Source organism: Chrysemys picta, chromosome 18, assembly GCF_011386835.1.
Source record: "Chrysemys picta bellii isolate R12L10 chromosome 18, ASM1138683v2, whole genome shotgun sequence".
Taxonomy (NCBI): domain Eukaryota; kingdom Metazoa; phylum Chordata; order Testudines; family Emydidae; genus Chrysemys; species Chrysemys picta.
This window is the reverse complement of record NC_088808.1, coordinates 19,035,891-19,063,335: the sequence shown is the minus strand read 5'-3', so window position 1 is coordinate 19,063,335 and position 27,445 is coordinate 19,035,891. Positions and strand designations below refer to the sequence as shown.

At 43.9% G+C, this 27,445-nt stretch overlaps 1 protein-coding gene across 2 annotated transcripts in view; it reads right to left on the bottom strand.

Moving 5' to 3' along the window:
- COL5A1 (collagen type V alpha 1 chain) overlaps window positions 1–27,445 on the bottom strand; it is a 247,587-nt gene that overhangs the window by 57,359 nt on the left and 162,783 nt on the right. For both annotated transcript variants that reach the window (XM_024106028.3, XM_008169084.4), the window contains exons 21-32: window positions 26,050–26,103; window positions 24,294–24,338; window positions 23,176–23,229; window positions 21,649–21,693; window positions 20,397–20,450; window positions 17,487–17,531; window positions 14,020–14,073; window positions 8,956–9,000; window positions 7,199–7,252; window positions 5,114–5,221; window positions 4,207–4,260; window positions 1,559–1,612 (exon numbers count right to left, since the gene is read on the bottom strand). In XM_024106028.3, coding sequence (XP_023961796.2) covers window positions 1,559–1,612; window positions 4,207–4,260; window positions 5,114–5,221; window positions 7,199–7,252; window positions 8,956–9,000; window positions 14,020–14,073; window positions 17,487–17,531; window positions 20,397–20,450; window positions 21,649–21,693; window positions 23,176–23,229; window positions 24,294–24,338; window positions 26,050–26,103 — 666 coding nt within the window. The remainder of the gene's footprint in view (window positions 1–1,558; window positions 1,613–4,206; window positions 4,261–5,113; window positions 5,222–7,198; window positions 7,253–8,955; window positions 9,001–14,019; window positions 14,074–17,486; window positions 17,532–20,396; window positions 20,451–21,648; window positions 21,694–23,175; window positions 23,230–24,293; window positions 24,339–26,049; window positions 26,104–27,445) is intronic.

The following is a 27,445-nucleotide window of genomic DNA, read 5'->3' as shown; positions in this document are numbered from 1 at the left end:
TCATGGTGTGGGAAGGCTCAAGATTCAGAAAAAGCTCTTAGAATATCCCGAGGGAGAAATATCCAGCGTTTAATTGACAAGCTGCTGTCTGCATTGTTAGTTGCCCTGTTCCTGGAATCCCTCTCTCTCAATAGCGGAACTCAAGATCCTTTCTCTACTTTCGGCGCTCGATGTTCCCAGAGTCAATTTTGATATCTTCATAGTGGCTTTCATCTCTTAGACTGAGCCGGTGAGAGAGAAGAGGGTGTTCTTTGGTTTGCCATGGATAGGTGAGCTTCTCGTGACTGCAGAGAGGGTAACCTCCTCTTATGATCAGCTTTCAGTCTGACACTATTTCCCTACTCACGGTGTACGTGCAGGTCTCTTGGTTTCTGTAGGAAAACCTAGGAAGAGACTCCAAGGAAGCTGCCCAAGGGTTATTAACACTCAGCTTTAAAACGGATCTTCTCAGCTACGGTTATGTCTACACTACGAGCTAGGGAGGTGATTCCCCCCGCTTGCGTACACATACTCACACCAGCTCTCATCGAGCTAGCGTGAGTGTAAATAGCTCGTAGCCCTGGGGGTGTCGGCAGAGGCCTGGCCTACCCGTGCTGAGTACAAACACACCGGAAGCTGGTGCACTCAACACCAGCCATAGCTACACTGCTATTTATACTCGTGCTCAGTCAATAAGAGCGTGAACGTGTGCACACGAGCAGGGGAATGCGACACCAGAGGGAATGCAGTATCCATCTGGTAAATGAGCTCAGCTTTGCTCCATGCAACAAATGTTCTTTGCCACACTCTATGCGGAGTCCATTCAGAAGGGCCAGTGTTCACTTGCCAGACATCTCTACCAGGTGGGCCTGGAGATGCTGAATGGCACAAGCCTTTCACGGATGGAGCATAGAATAGGCCAAAGTCAGCCCTGGTGAAAGCAGGCACGACTCCCCTGGAGTCAATGGAATTACAGCAGCACTGAATTTAGCCCAGTGTGTGTCCTGCTATGACATCACATTTATGATCAATTGTGACCAAAGGGGACTTCATCGCCAGGATTGAGGGGGCATGAGACAGAGAAGGCTCTGACTGCACCGGACTGGGCTAATGCATGTGAATATGTAAGGAATGATCTTGCTTAACATTTAGACACTGTAAATTTCCTAGGCAGCTGGTTTGTTGTGCCAGACACGTCCTGTTAGTGGCATGGAAATGGAATGAAAGGGGATTATGTCTGAGGACGTTGGGTGGCTGAGAGACAGGAGTCTTTTCTTTTCTTACTGAAAACTCCCAAGCTGGGTAGTACAATGGCTCCGTCTGAGCTGACAAAGATTAATCTGGTTTTCATTAATGACTTTAGACCTTTTCGATGCTACGTTATCTAGCAGATATCTGGATTTCATTTTCTGCTCGTCCTCCAGCTCTGATCCGGTGAGCTCATTCACGGATACTGTGTTTTCTCATGCTCTTTGCTCGATAGCATCGTTGATTGGAATAATCTCTTCAAGGGTTTATCTCAAAGTTCATTGGGTTGTGTGTGAAAATCAGCAAAGCAGCCAGACAAAATGGCTCTTACCCTTCCACCCTTCTCTCCGTTGGCTCCTGGGAATCCTGGGAATCCAATTGAACCCTGGGGGGAAATAAATGAGAGAAGAGGGTACAATGAGCTGAAATTGGCACTGTTCTGGTCTATTTTAGAATGAGGGCCAGATCCTCAGCTGGTGTAATCTGGTGTAGCTCCATTGATTACGATGGGACTATGCAGATTTAATGGGCATCTGCTTCTGCAGTTACACAGGCTCATATTCGGCTGGGCTTGGGTGACAAATGGCTGGGCCACCCACTTGTGGCCATGCCCCTGGTAGGAAAGCTCACATCCATACTCCTCCCTCAGCCCCCTGTGGTCTTACGGATACCTTCTTGTGCTTACATGCCAGCTAGAACGTGGCCCTCGGTATATAAAGTAGGGGCATGAATATGGGACAATACTGCACACTGGCGTAATATGGTTAAGAAGTGAAACATGTTTTCAAATGAGTTGGTCCAATGTTCCTTACCCAGAGGGACATCATTGCAGCGTACCACAATAGTGATCACCTAGTTCTACCATTTTTAAAGCACTTCAGTGACTTGTGAGCCTAAGCCCCATTTTCAAAAGTCACTCCCGCATTTAGGAGCCTACGTCTGATTCAAAGCCAACAGGACTTGCGTTCTGAAGGGCCAATTTTCAAAGGTATTTAGCTGTCTCAAGATGCAGAGAGATGCCTAATGGGATTCAAAAGCGCCTATGGTGGTTAGGTACCAAACTTCCATTGGGTACCTAACCTGCTTACTCGCTTTTGAAAATCTCACTAGGCATCTCTCTGTATCTTGAAGTGCCTCAATACAACCAAAAATTTGTCTCTACTTGACTACATCACGCTGGCTCTCAGGCTCTCTGAAAAATGTTACCCCCAGTCTTTTCTTTTCCAATGCAACTGTATAGAGAGTAGCTGTCGTTGCTAGTTTTCAAATATGCGTTATCTAAGAAATGCAAAAAAAAAAACAACAACAACCCACAAACAAACACAAAATGCAAATTAAAAAAAAACAGGAAACAATCTTTTGTGGTTAATTATGTCTCTAGTGTCAAGCAAGCCTGTTTTTTCAAGCAATGAACATGAATAATAAAATATGATTCTTAGGGAAAAATTAATGTTAACAAAAACGTAAGTTCCCAAAGCCTCCAGGGCATGATAAAACCAGGCTGCAGCTTTTATTCTATGTAGCAGAACTCTCAGTTTTAATTTTAAAAAGAACATTTGACAACAGCCCAAATGAAGGTGGGCGTGTAGATGAGATACAGAGGATGCCTGCAATTCTGCAAATGGCACTTTTATTTTAATTTCAAGGAGACTTTGCCTCATTAGTTATTCTCCTTAATTAATTAGTTAACAGTAGTTCAGAGCTTTGAAGATGTAAAGCATAATATGGAGGCTACGTTTTTTTATTATTACAAGCCTAAAAGTGCACATGCACTTTGTTGATTTCTATATATCAAAGGGTTCCTGCAGAGCCCTACAGGGTGGTGGCCCACAATCTTTTCATTTTCCCATCCTCTCCCCCAAATGCTTCGCCCCCTACATTAACCGAGACTAAAGTAACATCAGAATCAATAATGTAAGCTACACGGCCTATTTACACCAGGTGAGAATCTGTCCCTCTTTTTTCATGTTTGTAAATTTCTCCCACATATGAGAATCATTTGTTAGATGGTCTATACTGTTCTCTAAAATCTGAGGAAGGCTGTGCATTAAAGAGTTAAAAATACATGGCAAAACCTGACTTTCCATTGCCTTACATTTTGGGTGGCCATTTAACCTGAGCAAAGTGATCGGATTTTCACTCATTTAGTACAGGTGTAATTGACTACACAAGGCATGAAGAGTCAGGCCTGTAGGGCATGGGGCCACTCATTTTACTCATGTAAACAGCCTCTACTGACTTCATACTTGGTTAAATACTCTGGATCAGTGGTTCTCAACCAGGGGTACCCCTGGGAGTACTGAGAGGTCTTCCGGGGGTACATCAACTCATCTAGATATTTGCCTAGTTTTACAATAGGCTTCATAAAAAGCATTAGCGAAGTCAGTACAAACTAAAATTTCATCCAGACAATGACTTGTTTATACTGCTCTATGTATTATACACTGCAATGTAAGTACAATATTTATACACCTCTACCCCGATATAACGCTGTCCTCGGGAGCCAAAAAATCTTACTGCGTTATAGGTGAAACAGTGTTATATCGAACTTGCTTTGATCCACCAGAGTGCGCAGCCCCGCCTCCCCCAGAGCGCTGCTTTACCACGTTATATCTGAATTCGTGTTATATCAGAGTAGAGGTGTATTCCAATTGATTTATTTTATAATTATATGGTAAAATGAGAAAGTAGGCAGTTTTTCAGCAATAGTATGCTCTGACACTTTTGTATTTTTATGTCTGATTTTGTAAGTTTTTAAGTGAGGTGAAGACAAATCAGACTCCTAAAAGGGATACAATAGTCTGGAAAGGTTGAGAGCCACTGCTTTGGATGACATCCTCCACTGTTGAATCAATGGTGCTATACTGATTCACACCCGCTGAAGATCTGGCCTTGTAGTTTTATAGTGATAGAACAGAAAGCTGAGCTCTGCCACGCTTCCTGGAGATGAGTTTAACAACAGTAAAATAAAAAAATTACCTTTGGACCTTGCCTTCCTGGATAACCTGGGAGCCCTGGAACTCCGAGTTTTCCCTGTAATATAATTAAAAAACAGAATGTAGTGTGTATTTTGTGACCGTTTCCCCACACCATTTTCAATGGTAATCTGGATTGTATATGTAGGTTCAATAAAGGGTTGCATTATGCAAAAGGAAACAAACTAAGCTTCATAGTAGTTCAGATGTGAGATCAGACCACATGAATACCGTGAAGCTGAAGATACGTAAGAAGCAGTGGCACTGTCAAAAGCCCCTTCTGTGCTGGGAGAGGCCTTCTGTTTGATTAGGGTTGATTCCTCTCTCTCACGTACAGCAGGTCAGGAAATCTTTTATTTTTTTCATGTGAAAAATTTTTACCAAAAAAATTGGGTTTTACACAGAAAACCTGCCATAACCCTTAATATTTTCAAATCTGGGGGATTTCAACCAAAAACTCAACATTTTTTTCTAAAACCATAGTTTCGTTTGCAACAAAATCCCATTTTTTTGACAAAAGCTTGTGACCAGCTCCACTCTGATGGCGTTGAACTAAAGCAGAGTGACTCTAGAGCTGGTGACGTCTGAACATGCCTGAGTCTATCCAGTGCAGCATGGCTGTATCCTGTGGGTCAAGTGCTTCTGTGTATATCGGGGATATCAAACAGCACCACACCCCATGTCTTCAAACAAAATATAGATCGGCCCAAAAATCCGCCTCACTTCCCCTCCCAAAAGGAAGTCTCGTCTCAACCTCCAGACTCCCCCATCATCGGCCCTCCCGCCATCCACCAGAGGATATTCTGGGGAAACAGGTTGGTGCAGCGCACACTAAAACTGGGCCGGCCCTGGCCATTCTTGTCTGCTTTGACTGGGCATTGAAGGGACAGTTCCAGCTTTAGCACTGTTACCTTTTCCCCAGAAGGACCAAGAGGACCTGGATCTCCATTAGGACCTCCGCGACCTTTAGGACCTTCGGGCCCATCTTCACCTCGTGGGCCGGGAGGACCAATTTCACCCTGTTAATCAAAAGGGAAGTGATGATGAAGATGGCACTCATGCAATCTCGTGTCCCAGTGCAAATCACCTGAGGCTGGCAGGAACGTACACACGGCTATGTTCCGGCTCACCCTGGCGTCACTAAAACAATTGGCGGAGAAGTTAAACCTTTGCCCAGTCACTGCTCAGACCAGATTGTTGTGCAGTAAATTAGAGGGTTATTAGAACAGACATGCTGCTTTCACTCACATAGCCTGGCTATTATGTCTCAGCACAGCAGTTTTTCCCTACACTCCAATTATCCTCTCTAATTCCAGCTCCCCTCCACTGAAATAGCTTTCATTAGGTCTGGCTCCTATGAACCCTTGTTTCTGCTTCCTGATCTCCAAACCATGGAGATTCTCGGTATTTCTCATAAAAAACAAACAAAGGACCTTGCTAGCAGGGATTGTATGTTTGGTGAGAACGGCTCAGGCGGGTACCTGTTTGGCAAGAGTATGCATAATCCTCCTGAGATACAAACCTTTTAGCATGGTCTGCCGCCAGATGAATTTCATCTTCGAAAAGAAGGAGGTGGGGCCGGAAAAGCTTTCAAGTGATCGACGGAGAGTGACTTTGAGATGATGTTCAGAAAGGGGCCCTTGGTATGGCTCCATGGTATTCTTACATGCCAGGAGCGATGGAGGATTTGCTTTGCATTTTTTACAAGTCATCAAACAAAGAGCAATTTTTTTTAAAAAATGTGTCACAAATTACTGTTGTCGATCTCGCTCCCTTGGGTCTTTTCACCCAGAGCCTACTATCTATTAATGAAACACCAAGCTAAGATGTGCTTTATTGTTCAGAAAGACATGGTAAGAGTGTCTCCAGCCATACGTCAGCGAGGTGGCATTCTACAAAACCATTTCCTAGTTGGCAGATCCCTGCACAGGTTTGTTACGCAGATCCCTGCACAGGTGTGCTACGCAGCTGCTGTCTGAATCTCTGTGTTAGTTTGGGCCGATGATTTGAAAAGCTTTTGATGCCAGGCAATGTGCCCTGCTTCTAAAGATACACGTCTAATATGAAAATACACCCCTGGTGGTTTCCATAGCCCTGTTCTCATTTCTACTGATGTGCATGCCGATGACTTTAGACTTTCTTCTGGTGCTATGAATTGACCTCCGGCTTAGCAAATAAAGAGGATGTAACATTATGGGAGGGAAAAGAGAAACTGGAAATAAATAAATGATCCTGCAGAACGCGCAGGCATCAGGGCTGCAAGACTGGGTTCTATGTTACTACTAGCTTTAATTTTACTTCTGATATGGGAATAAAGAATCGAGAGATTTAGAACCTCCTTGATTCCAGCACGTCTGAGAAGCCAGGGATCCTATACAGCAGCTGAATGTACAGAGTGGGAGCAGAGTCTCATCATGACCCAGTCTAACTTTCTGCTCTCCACTGAGCAGATCTCATGAGTGAATACAGGAGTAAGCAATTTGCTGCCTGCAGGACACTCCTTCCCAGGATACCGGTGTGAAATGAATTCTGATGTATTCCACCCTGGGACAGAATCTTTATATACCAGGCACTTATCAGGAAAACACCAACAAGAAAAAAGCAACAGAGGGTCCTGTGGCACCTTTGAGACTAACAGAAGTACTGGGAGCATAAGCTTTCGTGGGTAAGAACCAAAAACCTTCTAGTTCTCCCTTGAAGCTGCAATAGAACGACCATCGTGTTCCACCCCAGAGAGAACTGCATTTCACGGCTGCACAACAGGAGAGTTATCTAGTGCTTATGAGGGATTTTCAAAGCCCTGCCCCCTATTATTATGCTCAGTGCTTCATTTGGTTATTGAAGGGTATCACTGAATGCTCACATGCTTGAAGAACCATCCTCATTCATGAGACTGATTTCATGAAGCATGAAGGACCCTGTCCCAGATCTGCTCTCTCTCGCTCTCTGTGAGGAAGATGCATTCAGCATACCTCGCCAGATCAGCAAACACTCACCCGGTCTCCCTTGATGCCCATGTCACCTTTGAAGCCAGGGAAGCCATCTTCACCCTGAATAACAGGAGGAGAAAAACAGCGGATTGTCCAAAGGGGACACTGTGACACAGGTCAAATATAAGCCGTGACATTCTGCACCTTTGGGGAACAGGACTGAATGCTGAGCAGGGTTCTGAGCGAGGGAAAGAACCCATTTCAGCCCCCCGTTCAGCAGCTGCAGCAGAACAGTCAGCCTATGCACTCTTCCACAGCAGGGCCAGTGAATCCATGTAGTGGCAGATCCCTTCCTTCGCTTGGCCACCATGTCACTGCCTCCCTCTCCCTCCATGGCAGCATGAAGGCAGCCTCGGTGAAACTCTGAACCGGGGGTGCCCAATGCTTGTGTATTTCCATGGCATCAGGGCATCGCTGTACCAGGGGGAGGGCAAGATGGGCCCACTAATCCCCATGCACATTGCACATCACATGTGCCCTTCTAGAGGGCTCTAGAGGTCTTTGATTCACTCATCAAAAATGTAAGCATGATTCCTGGTGAGAACAACATATCCATGCAACACAGCCAAGCTGTAAGTGTTCAGGATCCTACCTTTGGGAGTATCATATCAACAGACAACTATAATCCCACTGGAATTACAAAGGTGCATTCTCCAACCAATCACACCTTGGCTCCCAGTAGAGATCATCTGCTCAGATGGTATAAATACCAGCAATTTACCGGTACTGGCAACAAATTATTTTGAAGAATAACAGGGTTTTATTTTCACGGAGATCATTTTACACTATCCTTCCATGAAACCTCAAGGACGGTAGTAATATTTCTTCCAGCCGAGACAGTTTAACTGCAGAGCTCAAATCGATACTGTATCAACTCCTAGAGCAAACCCAGGACAGACTAAAACACAGACACCGTAACCAAAACCAACTTTGGATTCTGGAAGGTCCCTCTGGCTAACTCCTTGCCTCTAATTGCCAGCTCTACTGCTGATGGACTATCAGATATGAAAAAGGAACATGGGGATACTGAGGACTGGAACAGCACAGCAAATCTCCATCTCCCGGTATTGCTTTGGGAGACCACAGCTGAATCCCTGAAATATAATCTATATTTTTTTCTATGCACCTTCTACTTTGTCAAATTCCTTTGTAAGACAGATTTTACAAGCTGCTCCAATGGCTGGTCTTGGCAGTGTATTCCATACACTGTATTCCCTGGGCCAGATTCTGATCTTTGTTACCCAGATGTAAGTCACAATGAATTCCATTTATGTCAGTGGAATTTCCCCTGGCTAACAAAAATACCCAGAAGCCTGCTCCTGGGCAAAGGACTTCTGCTAAAATGTACATTGACATGATTTTTGTTTGCTATTAGTTACGAAGCAGTGGGCTTCAGTTACCAGTGTAAGGGGGAAATCCAACTGAAACTAGACTCCCCTCCCTTCTAAGGTATTTAAACCATAATAATAATACTAATGGCTGGCCTCAGGAGTCGGGCCAAAGACCGAGTAGGTCATGGAGACTGCGTTATTCCCAGCTCTGAGTTGAGACATGCTGGCTGAGCATTGTGGAGGATGTCTACGCTATGCCTGCTCTGGGAATAAATAGAGAGCAGCTGTTTCTAGGACTGACAGTCCAGCTCCATTCACCAGCAGAAATATTCATACGTGTATGTCTCTCAGGACTTGATCCTACATTGGCAAGGCAGGTCTGGAAAATTGCACACACAGGCAACCTTCCTCCAATGGAATGGGGTAACTCACCTTTTCACCCTTGGTGCCCTTCAAGCCACGAACACCATCTGCCCCCTTAGGAAAAAATACAGAGGCACATTACAATGTTACACCTGCACAAGGTAAAGCATACACATATTTAGAGCTGGGTGAATCATTAACAATAGTGAATTTTGCCTCACTCTCTGCTGCCAAATTGTCCTTGTGCAGATTGTGATTTTCCTAAATGTACTGGTGGTTTATAATTATTTGCTGAATAGTTTTTGGTCTGTTGCTCATTTGTGAATATTTGCTATTCAAAATTTGAGCTGATTTCATTGGACAGAAGGGACATGTGATACGTCTCCATTTCTCAATAAGATGAATGTAACAGTCAGAATCAAGTTTCCAGGGAGAACATTCATGATTGGAAGTTTGCTTTCTGAAAAGGTTTTCCAAAAATTCACTTTAAAATCGGCAACTTTCACCAAAATCTCTTGCCAGTAAACCGAGCTGACTAAGATATTAGGTAAGTGCAAAAGGGGTACAGACAAAGTGACGTCATTTGAAAAAATACTGAACACACATTCACAACATCTCCCTTTATTACTTTGTAGCATTCACCCAGCAGAGAGTCTGCAGATTTCTGGCTCTTTTTTAGTGCGACACTCACCTCCATGGTGCATTGGCTGTAGGAGTGAATGAATTGCACTCAAAGAAACATCTACACTGCAGCTGGAAAGGCTCTTACGAGCATGGGTAGACAGACACACATTAGCTCCGCTTAAGCTAGTGCACTAAAAATAGCCGGGGGATAGTACAGGCAGCAGCTTGGGCTAACTGCCTGAATACAAACCCTCCCAGCATACTTGGGCAGCTAGCCCAAGCCACCACCCATGCTATCCCTGGCTACACTGCTATTGTCAGCCTGCTAGTTTGAGCAGAGCTAGCACATCTGTCTACCCACACTGGAAAGCTTGCTCCCAGCTGCAGTGTAGACGTACCCTTGAAAATCAACGGGAAAAATCCTCATTTATTTCAACGGGGCCAAGATTCCACCCTTTCGTACTGATCCACCAGTTGAGGTGGGACTTCAAACTAAACAGCAGCGATTGTTTTCTGAGTGCCAGATCCTCAGCTAAGTATGAATGGACATAACTACACTGCAGTCAAATGAAAATGTTCAGGACCATTTATAAACCACCTATTCATCTGTATATGTCTGGCAAGGGCAGAGCAGAATCATTCTAATTCATGCTTAACGTTCATGCCGTTTATTGATGGTCACGATTCTGGAGAAAGACATTACAAGGGGCTAAAGCCGGCGGGCTCTCGCCTGAGACTCAGTTTGCCAAGTGCCCTCTTGTGGTAAAAACACATTATGCTCCCAGCCTGATACAATAACTCAGCACAGCAGTCATCCCTACACAGCCCAGCCGGCTTTGAAATCAGGATAAATCTTTAGCGCAACTAGGATCTGAAGAAGCATAATGTGTAACCTATGATTGCCTCTTTGTGAAATGATACTGAATGGACACTCTTAAGCACTCTGATACTTAATTAGCCTCCAACAGCAGAGATCCTTAGCACTAAATGGACAAGGTGAAGAAGATGTAATTTTCCTGATGATAGTACTAGTCTTGGGATTCAAGAGACAGTCAAGTATTATCTAGCACTCCTTCCCCTGGAGTTGACTTGTCTCCTTGTTTGTATTATCCTGTACTCAGTTCCCAAGCCATTACATCTAATCAAAACGCTGCCGACACTAAGATCCACAACACGGAGTCGGGAAAGCGGGGTGGGGGGGAGTGGGGCGTTAGAGATGGGGGGGGGGGAAGTAGCGAATATAAAGCTAAAACCAGAATGCGAAAGCATGAAGCCTGAGAATACCTGTCCGTTATTAATGCAGCACCACATTCACTAATTATATGAATGTGGGGCAACTCCCCCATTTTCGGAATCACTGGTCCTGTACTGAATAAGTAGAGGTAAGCGGAACAGCAGTATGGAATGAGATGACTGATCATCCGGGAGAGGGGCTACTGGCTGGGAAGAATGCCTAGGAAAACTGGAGAACAGGAAGCAGTCATACTGGATCAGAGCTCTGGTCCGTCTAGCCCTGCATCGCGTGTCCAACAGTGGCCGGTACCAGCTACTTCACAAGCAGGTGAAGGAAACCCTGAAATAGGCGGTTAAGGAATCACCTGCTCCCGGGGAAAAATTTCTTCCTAACCTCTATCACTTAGAGAAGTTGGCTTATGCCTTGAAGCAGGATTTCTACCCCTGCCAAATGTTTTGGGTTTATTTATGTATGGATATTTAAATCAATCAACACTAGGGCATTGAACAGAATGGAAAGGAAAGGGAAAGAATGAATAGTGAGTCCAAAGCATACAAATGTCAGGAACATGACATATTATTATTAATTGTTTGATTGTAGTACCTAAAAGCCCTGGTTATGGATCAAGACCCACTGTGCTAGGCGCTGTACAAACAGAGAACCAAAAAGATGGTCTCTGCGCCAAGGAGCTTACAATCTAAATATCTAATTGAGGGGGTTTCAAGTACATCTTGTACTTGTCCCTCCTACCCAGATGCCTGAGGTAAGCATGTGATCTTGCACACTACGTATGTGGCACAACAGAGCCAGAGCATGAACTGAGAATTTAGCCTGTGCACTTTTTGGTTAGTATTGCAACGATTCGCCCACCCTGCTCCCTTTCCTCTCACTGTCCTGCACATGCATCAGATGGTGGAATTTTGCCCTTAATTTTTTAATAGATTATTTTAGCTACTTAACAGATTATTTTAGTGGTTGTGACATGGGGCACAGTTCCTTAAGATGCTATGGCAGTGCATATGGGAAGTTTACATACAGTGCCTGCCTGCACTACATCTAGATCTAGCTGGTGCAACTGCTTCACGCTTCCCTGTCTATTTGACCTGGGTTGCTTAGAGCTGCCAGAGTCTAGCTGCTCACGCGCTGATGGCCGAAGGACATAGGAGGAGATGCCCCTGGACAATAAGGAAATCTGGAAGCCTGGCCATACGCAGCTGCAAATCATTGCTGTGATTTCACCAGCGTACTCACTGAGCTGCAGTGGATTGATCATGCTGTGTGTGTCTGTCGAGAGACCGGAGAGTATCAATATATGAGACAGTCAATACTAATGGATTCTGAGATCTAATTCTCAGTTGGCTGCTGTGGTTTCTTGTGGCTTTGGGGCTGCAAGTTCTATTCTGAGTTTTGAAGACTTTGTGAGCCAAATTCTGCCTTTATGCTCATGAGGCTCACTTGGAAAGGGGGAAGCTGGGTATCAGGGACCCAATGGACGGTCAAGGCAGAATGGTTTAAGGAGTGGAAGGTGGGAGATTCAGCAGTGTGCCTTACTGCTGCATCCCCTAGTGCTTGCAGCTGATAGCAGCCGAGGGGGTCAAAGGCGTGATCGAGTCCCTTTGTCTGTCATTCAAAGCATTGCTAGGCCCATGTCTTGCCTTGCTTGGGGCAAAAAGTAAGAAGCTTCCTGCATGCTGATCTTCCCTCAGGAAAAGCAGGCCAGAATTTCACCCCAGGGAACACACAGCTCATAGCTGTACTATGCAATGTAACTCTTATATCAACAAAAAGAGTTGTTTAAAAATGAATTTAATTTTACCCAAGATATATTGAATGTCCTCCCCCAACCCCTCCTGCATGTAAAAAATACAAATGAATGTCAAGTGCAGTGAATTCATACAGCAGGAGAGAATTCTAATCAGATGGACAAGATCTAATGATTGATGATGGCCAGTCCAAGGAGAGACACTGTTCTTTGATTCCCAGAACGGAAGCTTTATTCAATTAATAGCACGCTGATTGAGGGAACCGAAACAGGTTTGGTAAACACCGAGGATTGTGCAGACGACACACTTTCCCTATATCACTGTAATGAGGAACAGTTCCACTTTAGCAGTAAGCATAATGGAAAACCATTCCTTAATGGACCCCTAAGTCTCAATCTGCTGCGCTGCAAGACATGAGACGAAAACATGCTTTGGTTAAATAAATCTAGTTACATTTTTGGAAATGGACGAGTGAGTGGCTTTGTGCTGCTGGGAAAATGTATGGAGGGTTTGAATCAGATTTCACTTTGTCTTTAGCCTTTCATCCACTATCTATATCCACGAGCATGGAACCCTGCAGTTTCACAGTTAGATCAGGGGCAAAGTTAACCGATTTTGATGCAGGATTAAGAATCAGAGTGGTAGGGGAAAATACCCACTACCTTCTTATCAATGTACACATACTGCAGATATCAGGAGCAAGCTGAAGAACTGCAATTCAATTCAGTGAGAGAGAATGGGATGTGAGTTTAAATCACACTCAGAGAAATCTTGGCTTCAAATAACACGATTTCAGAGTACTCTGCGCGCACAGACACACTGTATTTTGTTTTAATATTGGGCTATTTTGTTTCATTAACAGTCACAGCCTGTTAAAATCTTCATGTACAGGCGGAGATTTGTTTTGTTTTCCAACAGCAAGTGATTGTGATGGAACTGTGCCATGTTCCATGGGAATAAAAATCCATCTGAAGCTCTTCCAGAAAGCAGTGGAGCTTTATGTCTACTAGGCCTGAGTTGATATGTCAGGCCAAGGGAACTAATCAAATGTTAAGTATGACTGAACACTAGTGCTTCAGTGTTTCTGCTACACTCCGCAGTAAGACATCTAAGTTTCTTCTAGGCTCACTGATAACATATCTGCCATAGGTATCACATCCATATTGAGTGGTAATGCTGCCGGGTAGCCTTTAGACTCATCCGTAATACCTCTAGGTTTCCCCCCAACTAACTGAGTCACCACCTAGTCTTCTAGATTTCTTCCAGTGCTCTTGAAGCGCTACCCCTTTTATATGACCATTCCTTAGTTCCATTTACATAGAACCAAAGTTGCTAACCCTTTTTAAGCCAGAGAAAGATTTGCTAAGAGTAAGTAGAAGAAATTCCTTCTTAGGGGCTGCTGTCAAACTCAGTGAGATCCAAGATGGCCTCCTCTACCTCGAACAGAAAACACAGAATTCAGCTCAGAAATAAAGACGCAGGTGTGTGTTCCTGCCTTCCCATCTTCCTTACCTTGACGCCACGAGGTCCTGGATATCCAAGTGGGCCCTGAGGGCCAGTTGGACCCTGTGATTTAAAAACAACAATGATAAAACAACATTAAGATACAGCAATGGTGGAACTTTTTGATAAACTATTTGTCCTGAACTGCACAGGAAAATGCGTGGCTGGCTGAATGGAAGGCATATGGGAGGTCAGCTGTGCTTAGAAGAGGCTACGGAAACCTAACTTAGAGATCGTGTTGCTCTGTGGTCTGAGCACAGGACAGAAGACAGAGAGAGGAGACACCAGCTGTGCGACTTCTATACTGATTAGCTACAAAGAAAAAGTTTTATACACAGGATCCACCAACGCTTTGCAACGGCAGAAGTGACTTCACTGCTTAGTTTCAGGTAAAGCAGGTTGAAACTGAATTTCGAAGTCATGATGAAATTTGTAAAAAGAAAAAAATCGTTGAAATGTTCACAATTCTTTTCTTGCCTTTTTCCAACCAACTATAGAATTGGTCAGAATTTTTCAAAATTCAAGGTGTAGCAGTGTCAAATTTGAAAACTTTAGATTGTCAAAATTTTGGGGAAAAAAGGGGGGGGAAGTAATTGCATGAAATGTGAATTTCTCTTTTCCCCCTCAACTAGCTCTAGCTTCAAGAGTAATAAAATAGGAGCAATGCAGTGGTGCTGCAACAATTTGTATAGTGGGGGTGCTGAGAGCCATTGAACCAAAGTGTAACCCTGGATATAATGGAAACCACTTCAAGCCAGGGGGTGCTGCAGCACCCCCAGCACCCCTAGTTCCAGCACCTATGGAGCAATGGAATAAAATTAAAAAGTGAACATTTAGACTTAATGGGTAAAACTTTCAAAAGTGCTTAAGGAACTTAGGGGCCTAAGTCCCATTTTCAAAAGTGATTTAGGACTTTCGATGAGATTTAGACTTGTAAATTCCTGCATCACTTTTGAAAATGGGACTTACGAGCCTAGGATCCCTAGATCCAGAAAACTACAGATAATGAGATCTACACCAGAACATGTGGAATAAACTCCCAAGGGAAGCAGCAGAAACCCCATCACGTGGCACATGTGAACCTAAATAGCACGAAACATTAGCACATGTGCAACGGGGACCAATTCTTCATGTACAAGGAGATGCATTGGATGCCCTCAAGTCTAGCTTGTCACCAATTTCTAGGACTGTTATTATAATGATGGCTCTATTCATAAGATCTAATGGTTGGAAGCTGAAGCTAGACAAATGTAGCCTAAAAATAAGATGCAAATTTGAACAGGGAGGGTCATTAACAACTTACTTGGGCATGTGATGGATTCTCCATCACTTGAAATATTTAAGTCAAGACTGGATGTCTTTTTAAAAGATGAGCTGTAGCTCAAAACAGAAGTTATGGGCTTGATACAGACATTTTCAGGTGAGGTTCTTTGGCCTGGATTTTGCCGGAGGGCAGACTATGATGATCATAATGGTCCCTTCTAGCATTCAAAACTATGAATCCATCTAGTCATCCCTGACTCCAAGGGCAGAATTGTAGTTCTTGCCAAACCTGGATGGACAGACTCCATGGTAACTTTGTAAGTACCTTGCACTATCGCTATAGTGCTGTATTGAGACTCGGTAAATCAATCACGTTTTCAACTAAATTTTTTTCTTTTGCTCAACTAACTGAAAAAGACTCTTCCATTTCTTTAAGAGAGTTCTGGATAATTTTTCCCAGCTTGACAGCCAGATCGAGCTGACGGATCGATGCTTCTTGGGGTCTGTTGGAGTCTCAGACCTCATGCTAGGGTCAATTGGAACATATCTAGCAGCACAAACACTGCTCTGAGATCATAATTGCTTACGTAATAACTCATGGAGAAAGTTATAGCCTGGCTCTGGACTTTTACCCTGACACCCGATGACTCCCTGATGTTTGCGAAATGTCTCCCAGCAGAGCAAGTGAGCGCAGGACTGTTTATTGGGTTTTAATAGTCTACAGACATGAACATTTGAATTCCTAGCCTCACGTGATGCCAGCTGGAGGAATGGCCCCCGTCAAGGTTGCAGGCATCATTTTCCTGCTCTACACAGTACCTATGCAATGCTAGGGTGAGCTTCAATCAAGCCGGACGGAACTGTAATAAAAGACTTTTGACAAATGTAATGTTTTTCAACTGAATGGGACACAGCAGGAACACAGATGGTAAATCTCCCAGACAAACTAACAACCATATAATTCAAGGACTCTGAGCAATGTTTTCTAAAATATTGTTAAAGAGGGATTTTGACATGGGGGCAAACTAGAAAGAAAAGAACATTTTTTTTTAAAAAATAATTTTCTGCAGCACTGAGGATATTTATTTGTGTCTGATTAACAGCTTTCCCCTTCACAGGTTTCTGTTTGTATGTTTGGGAAGCTTTTCAGTGCTGCTTGCCAGGAGAGCTGGAGTAGACAATGCTGCTAACCAGATCTCTGGTGCAACTACAGGTTTATAGACAAGCTGCAATTGTCCCATGACTCCTTCCTCCTCATCCCCTGTGGCCAAAATCACAAGTGAGAAAACAATCAAAACGCATCTTAGATTCCGAAGGTTCAGGTAGGAAAAATGTCCAAGTTTATCTAGATTTCTAAATGAGCTGCAAATCTCACAAGATCACCATTCCTGGGACATTTCCAAACAGAGAGTGGGAGGTGTGTGTGTGTGTGTGTGTGTGTGTGTGTGTGTGTGTGTGTGTGTGTGTGTGTGTGTGTGTGTGTGTGTGTGTGTGTGTGTAATATTTCTGTACCTTTGTTTCTAGACAAAGACAGAAAGTGGAAGAAGTAGAAAGAACATTAAAAGAAACACACAGACAAATGAATTGAACTTGGTTTTAGGAGCAGGGTTGGTGGCTTCTTATTCTTGCCACGTCTGCTGGCCCATGCCCACTTCTTTTACAGTTTCTCATTGGTGTTTCATAAAGCAGTACAGCCAAGTCATGTGACCTTCTCCCAGCACATGTTTAACAAAAGTTTTGCAAGCACAGTGATGTCCCTTAGGAGTGTGAAACACGCACCCTCCTCCCCTCACCCCACACACTCCTTATCTGACATAGCTATGCTGACAAAAGCCCTAATGTAGATTCAGTTATACCGGCAAAAACATCCTTTTGCCAGTCTAGCTTATTTCATTCGGGGAACGGGTATAAGTTATGTCGGCAAAAGAACTCTTGCTGCTACGAGCTGCAGCTCCACTTGGAGGGTTTGCTGGTATAGCTCTACCAGTCCAGTACCAATTTGCTGGTATAGTGCCAGTTTGCAGGTATAATGATCTAAGTAAATCCTTCCTAGTGTAGACAAGGCCTCTCTCCTTCAGAACTGACCAGAGCGCTTGAATGCCTCCAAGGCAATGAAGTCATCTGCTCAACGCCTAACATTGCATGGGGATTAATTTCTTCCTCCACATTCAGTGACACTAAATAAGAATGATGAGGGTCTAGTTAACACATACCTGACTCCCCTTCTCACCAGGAGGACCTTCTTTGCCAGGATGACCCTATTAATAAAACAGACAGACAAACCAGAGAGAGGAGATTAATAATCAGATCACTGATTTGGAAACTGACCATCAGTTTTGGTCTATTTCCAAGGGGATCCTTACACATTAGTGAGCACTTACTCATGCGAGTGGTCCCGTTGAGGTCAACTGATCTACTTGCATGAGTGCTCACCAACATAAGGTCCCTTAGTGGAATCCTACTTTACACTGCTACACCACCTTGCATCTGCGCAGCACAAGACATTTGCAAATATCAATAACATCTCGCAACACCTCTGCGAGTTGGGCAACTAGCCGTGTATCTATTTTGTGACGAGGGAACTGTGGCACAATGCGGCTAAATGTCACACCCAAGGCCATGCGGCAAGTCCATGGCAGAGTCAGGAGTAAAACTCAGAAGTTCTGGATCCCACTCCCGTGTTTTAATCACTAGGCCACTTTTGCTCCTGATATTTGCTATCATTAGGTTGGTGATGGGGAAAAAAAATCCAGTTGTGCAACCCTGGAGAGTATGTTGGGAAGGCTGTGATGGTCAGATCTTCACACTGCAGTCATTTGCTAATTACTGGAATCAATTGCACAATCTCATGATAAACACTCAGTTAACCTGCATCCCCACTGCATGCTGACTGTCTGGACACTGGTCGGCTTTCTTCTTGGGCCTGGGAGCTGAATAACCCAACGTCCTGTAGCTTCCAACACATTCTTATTCAGTGTCTTTAGAAGCCTTTTGTTGAGATTTCTATCGGTACAAAACAAAAGTACCATTTTCCATCCTGAAAAATTGCTTCTAATCAAGCACAGTGCAGTAGTGAAGCATTGTGACGAGCCAATGAGTGCCTTTGCAACGGATTTGCTTTCTAAAGGACCAAACACACTGCCAAGGCAAAACATCCCTTTTGGGTTTGCAGTGTCTGCACAGAGACATTAACCTCTTAGCTGTGGCACATAATGCACATTCATATGAAAGAAACATGAGGGCACCCAGACCACACCACAGGCTCTTAAAGCCCTAAGTACCTCTGCTGTAAGTCGGTTTTTCATCAGCGAGCTCCTGTCTGAACACGCCAATGACCTTCTTGCAACCACTTAACAAGCATAACCATAAACCATTTCCCAAGATCACCCTGCATAAAGGAGAATGTCAGACCAGCAGGATTTCATACAAAGGATCTGATTTAAAAAAAAAAAAAAACCTCCCTTTTCAGACTCACAAATATATGCTACTATTTTGATATCGGAAGGTGCCATGATGTAGCCAGATATCTAAGGGGCATCAACGACACCCATACACATCTGTGGGCACAAAACTATGCCTGCACCGATTTGCTCATCTCTAGATCTATCGGGGCAGCGGTGGGTGTCAACGGAAGTCCCGGCTGAGGTCTAAATCTGCACTGTATACAATATCGTCACCAATTTGAAAAAGTGCAGCTTCATTACCAGCCCTGTGATCAATAACTGACAAGGGACTTTGTTGGGTCTTACAGCGAGATGCCATATGATTTGGGGGATTTTTAAAAGGAATTTAGTAAATGCCATAGATCTTCAGAGTCCAATTACTACAGAGCATCTGGGCATCCTGTTATTCCTTAAGACAGTGCAACACTCACACTTAAAACCTGCCCTAGACTATCTTCAGGCTACATCGTTCCCAATGAGAACAAATGGAGCTGCGTGTGCACACTGAAGAGGATATATGACCCTTAGTCTACATAAAAACTGGACCTGACAGATTTTATAACTGAGAAGCTTCCACGGAGGCTGCTCTGAGAATTTCACACCGAGAGCAACAGCCTTAAAGATATTCTGTTCTGTTGACTCAACTAACATTTTTCTGAGACGGCTAAATTCCCCGAGTGGGAAGGATAATCCCCAGATAGAAAATGTAATTTTTCAGCATGTTCTGCATTTACGTTAGGGAATGTACCCGTTTAACGTTTGTTGCTTTTAAAATCGGACGTCTCCTCAGTGTGTAAAAAATTAGATGGAGTTTAAAGGCCAGAGATTTTCAACAGCAGCTTCCAAGAACGGATAATGTTTACAGTAGGATTATCATGAGGCTGCTAGAAGAGATCTCGAATGTGAAATTCAGGTTGCCCTTACTACTGCATTGCAGCAGCACTTAGGGTATGTCTACACTGCAATCAGACACCCATGGCTGGCCCGCCCAGCTAACTCGGACGCAGGCTAAGGGGTTGTTTAATTGAGGTGTAGGGCCCGAGCTCCAGCCCAAGCCCGAATGTCTGCACCACAATTAAACAGGCCCGTAGCTCAAGCCTGATCAACTGGCCTGGGCCAGCCGCGGGTTTTTAATTGCAGTGTAGACGTACCCTCGGAGTGCTAAGCACTACAGGCGGGGATCGAGACAGCAACTGAATTCAACCCTATGGTCCAGGTAAACGCATCGCCCCCTTTCCAGGGACTGGTTTGAGATGCACTCACAGTGCTAGTGCTCCGTTCAATACACTCAAGCATGCATTTCAGCGGAACTACTGGGATTTAGCAGGAGCCATAGTGTGGGTTAAAACGATGCCCATTCCTTACTAACCACGTTGTTTACTGAAAATGATTATTACCGGGCCAATCCTGAGAGCTGCTGAGCACTCGCCACTCTGGCTAGAATCGATGGGAATTGAAGTAGCTGCGCAACACACAGAAGAACCAGACCGGTAATGTGGGGCTAGAGGAGAACCAAACCCTGCAACGTGGCCGAGACGTTTGTGTAAATTCGGACTGAGGCCTGATCTTGTAAACCTTGAGCGCTACTGAACTCCCAAGGAGGCTGGGTGCAATAGGGATACAGCATCAGGTCCCTAGTTAGTAAGCAGGGTGAGGGTACCTTAGGAACAGACTACTTACCGGAGGGCCATCTGCACCGGGCATGCCAGGAAGACCAGGTTTACCCAGAGGTCCCTAAAAAATACCCAGCAACAATCAGAATCACTGCAGCAAAAAAGTGTCCCTATGAAGTTATTAAACACTGACAGTCAGAGAACAAAGGGCCCCATGTTTCAGGCACATCTTTTGCTTTGTCTGAGTCTGGTCTCGCAAATGTTGTATGTAAAGGTAGATCCTTTAAGAAAGATGCAATAGCTCAACAAGCAGGACCTGATCCTGCCCCATCTTTCGCACCAGTGCAAACTGAGGGCACGGTTGGTGCAAAGCACTATCATCCTGACTGGGCGGCATTTTGCACTGATGTCAATGACCACGCGAGGCTCAGGGTGCTGGAAAACTGGGCCCACAGAGCATAAAAATCACATACTAGATAAACCAACAATTATGACAAATGGAAAGAATGGGGGGCTGCCCTATCTGCTACCCCTTCTTGTTTGAATACAGTTATCTTACTTTCCTTTCATAAATGGAATCCCGATCCCGTGACCATGTCAGGGAGTGGCAGTACTGACACAACTTGCACGTGTAACTCAGCAATTGAACAAGAAACGCCTTTGTCCTTTAAAATTATAATCCTTTCTGTTCATTTTTCTCCTGGACAGCATTTGGTCAACGATCCCCTAATACTGTACAATAAAGGGAATTCTCATGTTGGGGTCAATGATACATGCCAAGGAAGTCGGTGGAGTGGGAGTTATGCAAATGCACTTGGGAGCATGAATTAGTCCCGGTCATTCCAGTGGGCAACATTTTGCCTGATTTAAAGTCCATGGTGTTGCATGGGTGGGAGGGTAGAATTTGTTCAGTGAGAGCAGTACAATAAGCAAAAATGGAAACTCGGTGTAACTTGGCCCATCTCCCTGGGGAAGATCCTCATTAAATTATCTGAATCCCCATGCTCTTACAAATGCTATCTCTTTATACATCTCTGCATATTTAGCCTCAGAAACAAACACTTTTAAGTCATCTCCTAACATTTTACATAGGCTGTCTTCAAAATGTTTCTCTTAAAATGGGACGTGAATACAAATATTATGAATTAGAGACAAACTCTGTTTCCTCCTCTCTGCCCTGTCTGGAGCAGGAGATATTAAACTTTAAGGCATACAGCTGTAAACAGATGTTGCATGAGGGAAAGGGAAGTATCTGAAGAGGCAAATGCATATTAATAGCAACAGCTGACTTATGTCACAGCTGCAGTGTATTAACGTACTTTATCGCCTGGTGGACCAATTGCACCCTGTGGACCTGGAAGACCCTGTGAAAAGAAAAAAAGGGAGGGGCATTAAGAAACAAATTAATCATTCTAAATGTATTTTGCAGCACCTCAGTGTAGCATCCTAACATTTTCACTGACTTGGTATTTCCAATAGTTATCAAAATGTCTCACGGAAGATACTAACACTTCATTTTTAGATATCTTATTTCATCCATAGAACTGAAAGTGCTTTACAAATGAGGATAATTAGGATGAAATTCAATAAGGATAAATGCAAAGTGCTCCACTTAGGAAGGAACAATCAGATACACACATACAAAATGGGAAATGACTGCCTAGGAAGGAGTACTGCAGAAAGAGGCCCGGGGGTCAGAGTGGATCAGAAGCTAAATATGAGTCAGCAGTGTAACACTGTTGCAAAAAAAGCGAACATCATTCTGGGCTGTTTTAGCAGGAGTGTTGTAAGCAAGTCACGACAAGTAATTCTTCCGCTCTACTCCGAGCTGATTAGGCCTCAACTGGAGTATTGTGTCCAGTTCTGGGCGCGACATTTCAGGAAGGATGTGGACAAATTGAAGAGAGTATAGACAAGAGAGACAAAAATGATTAAAGGTCTAGAAAACATGACCTATGGGAGAAGATTGAAAAAATTGGGTTTGTTTAGTCTGCAGAAGCGAAGACTGAGAGGGGACATGATATCAGTTTTCAAGTTTTCAACCTAAAAGGTTGTTAACAAGGAGAAGGGAGAAAAAATTTTGTTGTTAACCTCTGAGGATAGGACAAGAAGCAATGGGCTTAAATTGCAGGAAGGGAGGTTTAGGTTGGATATTAGGAAAAACTTCCTGTCAGGGTGATTAAGCACTGGAATAAATTGCATAGGGAGGTTCTGAAATCTCCATCATTGGGGATTTTTAAGAGCAGGTTAGACAAACACCTGTCAGGGATGGTCTAGATAATACTTAGTCCTGTCAAGAGTGCAGGGAACTGGACTAGAGACCTCTAGAGGTTCCTTCCAGCCCTGTGATCCTATGATAAGTATTGTTTTCAAGATGGGGAAAATTGAGGCACCTGGAAGGGAAGTGACTTGCCCAAGGTTACGCAGAAGTTCAATATCAGCACTGAAGACTATGCCCCCAGGTCTCCTGACTCCTAGTCCTATAGTCACTGGACCCTACTGCTTCCATAATGATTACATTAAAAATCAGAGATAACACTGTGCAGCAAATTTTGATTTAGAGCCAGATACCTGACTCCCGTAGTCAAGGAGATGCTTGGATCTGACTTCAGTCCATTACAGCAGCAGGAGCCAGCTGCAAAATGTGGATCCAGAATGAAGTCGTTTAGATGTAGAGCCCAGGCTCCGCCTTTAGGCAATGCATTTATTGCTAGTCAACACTTTTTTTTGGCGCTGTCCAATCTGAACCACTCTGCAGGTCAGGACTTGTGATGGGAGGCAAAGTGCATACAGAACTATAAACCCGACTCTTTCCTATCAAGGAGAAGAGCTGTCTCTTGCCTTACCTGAGCACCTGGATTGCCCTGTTGTCCTGGTGGCCCCGGCTCACCTTGTGGACCCTGCCAGGAAGCAAAGCAAGAGCTGAAGGGAGCTCAAAACCATAGGAGAAATAATGTCCATGCATAGCATCATGGCCAACAGTTATACACACATCCATTCATGCTAAAGCAGGGGTAATGAATTCTCATGTGACTAGGTGTAAACTGACTATTATTGTCGGGGTCAGGAAGGGATTCATCATTCTCAATTGTGCAATTGTGGAGGGCTGTGACTGCCTATCTCCAAAGCACGGCTAGTGGCCACTGCTGGAAACAGACTATACCCGCTACCAAATGCTATTGAGTTCAGTTATTAAGTCACAGAAACCATTTCTTCATAGATTTTATTTGTGCATGCTGACATGGCGGGTAGAGTTATTTAAATCACAACCATAATCAAAAAATACTTTGCTCTTACACACATACACAATATACCCACTTATGTGCTTGTGTAAAAGTATGTAACCCTTCATTCAAGGAGTCGACAAGCCAAATAATTAATCCTCACAGCCCAGTTATGAATTACGATCACAGCCCTCACTTTAGATGCCATAGCCAAGTGAGGAGTACAAGATCCCACAGGTTGAGTCTTTGGCAAGACCAGGAAAAGAACCCAGGAGCTCGGATTGCCAGGGTCCTGGTCTCACAACTAGACAACACTGCCTCCCATGTGTATATGGCAGTCTTCTCAGGGGAGGCATTATTGATGGGTGAAGGACCATTGTAGAGGACCAGCCTATACAATAAATAAGTCCAACTTAAACCATGTTTAGGCTTTGTATTGGCTCCTCTGCATAGAGGTGAATTTGACACCTGTAACTACAAAGTATCTAGTTTCTTTCTTGATTTAATGATGATATTTTGCTGTTTGGTGTAACAGCATAAATCACGATGAAAATGTTTGATCTTCATAGGGATGTAATATGTAATTTCATTGCAAATTATAATAAATTCACCTCCATTAACCATAGGAAGATATTCTCCATGGCTTGTACTGGCTTTGAAATCAACAGGGACTCAACAGTGATTACAAATCTAATGTAAGATTGACTATACCTAGATAGATGTTAGTAGTGAAGACTTACCACATTCCCCTTTGGGCCTGTTTGTCCATCCATACCAGTCACACCCTGAGTAGAGATTAAAAAAAATAAACAGCGTTAAATTGAGAAAACATCTGGCTATTTTGAGCCAAAAATAGCAGGAAGATGCAGTAAAAATGAATCAAATACTCTGTGGCCCTTTGGACTAATAGGAACAGCTGAGTGGAAACAGAATGTTTTTCTAAAGGTGCCTGGCAAAGCAGCTAGTGCCAAGAATTCATGCCAGGTTGTTGGATTATTTTGATTTGTTGGGTTATTCAGTTTTGGGTTTTTTTTTTCCAAAGGCCATTTCAACATTTTTTCCATTGGCTTTACCTGCCTGCAGAGAAAAATCAGCACCATTGTGCAAATACAGCATATTGACTGTAGGAAGATTGTTTCTGAACAGTGGACAGATTTATAGAAATGGTGGGCCAAAAGATATCACATTAGAAGACAATGGATGAAGTAGGCAGAGCAATGTTAATTTACACCAGGTGAGGATTTGACCCACTGTGTTTTTGATGGTGTTTTTGCTGAAGGCTGGTTGAGACCCCCCATAGAGATGTTGCAGTCCTTTAGAAAATGCAGCCTCTTACATCGGCAATGAAAGGAATTTATATATGGAAACCAGGGGAAAAAATTCAGCTTCATACATTCTCAGAGTCTCATAGGTGAGTCTATGACATCACTGCTCACAGCCAATCAGAAAGCACCAGCTGGGGGTCCAGCATTCTATTGGTTGATTCCTTGCACAGGACCAGAGATCAGTTTTTATTGTGCACTCTTACTAAACAAGCCACTTTAGGGACCAGATCCTCAACTCTCATCACATTTCAGTGGAAGCTGAAGGCCTCTGAACTCACTGACTAAGGGTGTCATGTACTCTTATAGTGGCTGGTCCATGAAGGGAATAAGAATCTATGACTGTTGCCAGTGAAGGGAATAACAGCTAGAGGCATTGGGTGTTGAAGTCTTGGGGATCAATCACCCAAGACAATCCCTAGAGCTGGTCCTTACACCGGGGCGAGCATTGGTCTGCTAAACCCAGGGTTGTGAGTTCAATCCTTGAGGGGGCCATTTAGGGATCTGGGGCAAAAATCTGTCTGGGGACTGGTCCTGCTTGGAGCAGGGGGTTGGACTAGATGACCTCCTGACGTCCCTTCCTACTCTGGGATTCTATGATTCTATCTCCCTAAAAGGCCTGACTGAAAAGCTGCATGTTCTTTTCTTGGATTTAGATTGAAAAGCAGGAAAAAAAAAAAAACTATATTAAACCAGGCTTCAGAACACGCAGGCAAAAGTTAATAGAAAAGCCACAGTGGGAATAAGTTATGTTCTTCCTTTCAATTTTGGGCTAGATGTTTAATTTACTCTCTGGGCCAAATTCCACCTTGGTATGCATAGGTGTGACTCCACTGAAGCTGGGCTCAAAGCAGGGCTGAATATGGCACTAGAGCTTTAACTCTCTCTTTACACCTCCTGCTAGGGTGACCAGACAGCAAGAGTGAAAAATTGGGACAGGGGGTGGGGGGTAATAGAAGCCTATATAAGAAAAAGACCCAAAAATTGGGACTGTCCTTATAAAATCAGGACGTCTGGTCACCCTACCTCCTGCTTTCACAACACAGATGCATAAAATTATCCTCTTGGATTATCTGCCTGAGTGCCTCAGTGGGACACGCTAGCTGGAACTGGAGAACTCAGCAGAATTTATTGAGCAGAACAGCAGGTATGTGGAGTGGTCTGTGCAACTTACCGGCGGTCCTGAGGGACCCGGTGGCCCTTTTGGTCCCAGCAAACCTCGGGGTCCCTGCAGGCGGAAACAAATACGCTTAGACGCTCCAGTTAGGAAGAGCCCAACCCAAAGCCTTTCTGAGGTCAATGGAAAGACTCCCATTGACTTCAATGGGCTTTGGCTCAGGCCTTAAGAGAATCGGGAAAAAAAGTATTGCCCAGCCAAAGCCCACGCTTGGAAGCTCAGTTTTCAAAGTGAGGCATCTCAGACAGATCCCTAGGTAGACAGACTGGGCATATGGGTCTGTGGAATGCCACATTTTTAAACCTAGGCCCTTTGTTACATCTACACAGAAATAAAAGACCCGTCGCACCACGCTCGGGGAAAGTGACTCAGGATCCCAGGGCTGCGAGCTATAAAATAGCAGTGTAGATGTTTCGGCTCAGGCTGGAGCTCAGGCTCTGAAACCCCACAAGGGGGGAGGATCTCAGAGCCCATAAGCCTGAATGTCTATACCGGTATTTTTAAGCCCGCAGCCCGAGCCTGTCAGCTGACCCAGGCTCAGGGACTCACTGCCATGGGGGTTTTATTGCTGTCTAGATGTAGCCTTCGATACCTCCATGCATTGTCATGGACGAAAAGTACGTTTAATTGATGGACAGAACAGAAGAGTAAAAATAAAAGGTTACAAGATAAAACACGATCGTTTTTAACATTAAAACAGAGTGCATGGGCCTGAGCCTGGAAAGACTGAAGCTTAAGTACAACTGGTCACTAATGTTACCATTGATAGTCTGCGTATTTTGGCAGGGCTGGAAAATACCCATGTGCTTAAATCTTTGCATGCCTGGGCCTCCGAAAAACAACTCCCTGGACTGAACTGGCTTCAGGGATTTTAACAAATGACAGCAGAATGGAATTAGATGCCTACAGGAACAAATTCTAAGGTGCCACCAGTAAAACATAAAGGGCCATATCCTACCATCAAAACTGGCATTGGTTTTGATGGGACCAGGATTTGGCTGATGGCATTAGAAGATGTTCATGCAGATTGGGGAAGTATATATATCAGCCAAAGTTTCTTAGATTATAATTTCTACCTACTCCCAACTGGGCCCTCAGCCATTTTTTTTCTACTACTCATTTAAAAATAGTTTCCATGTGTGCATTATTGTCATCCAAATGTCTTCTCCATTACTGTAATACCTGAGCACATAAATGTTTTTAAGAAGTTAATAACCCAGAAGTTATTGCTTTAGACATGTATTAAGGAGCTAGCTAGGTTGATGAATCTTTCCCAGAAGTTAATCAGACATCTCATGTATAATTTAGTCCCAAAGAGTCTGTAAATGCCAACCCTTCCCTTTCCTACGTTCCCAACATTTCTCATCAGTTACTCTGGTATCACTAATCTGGT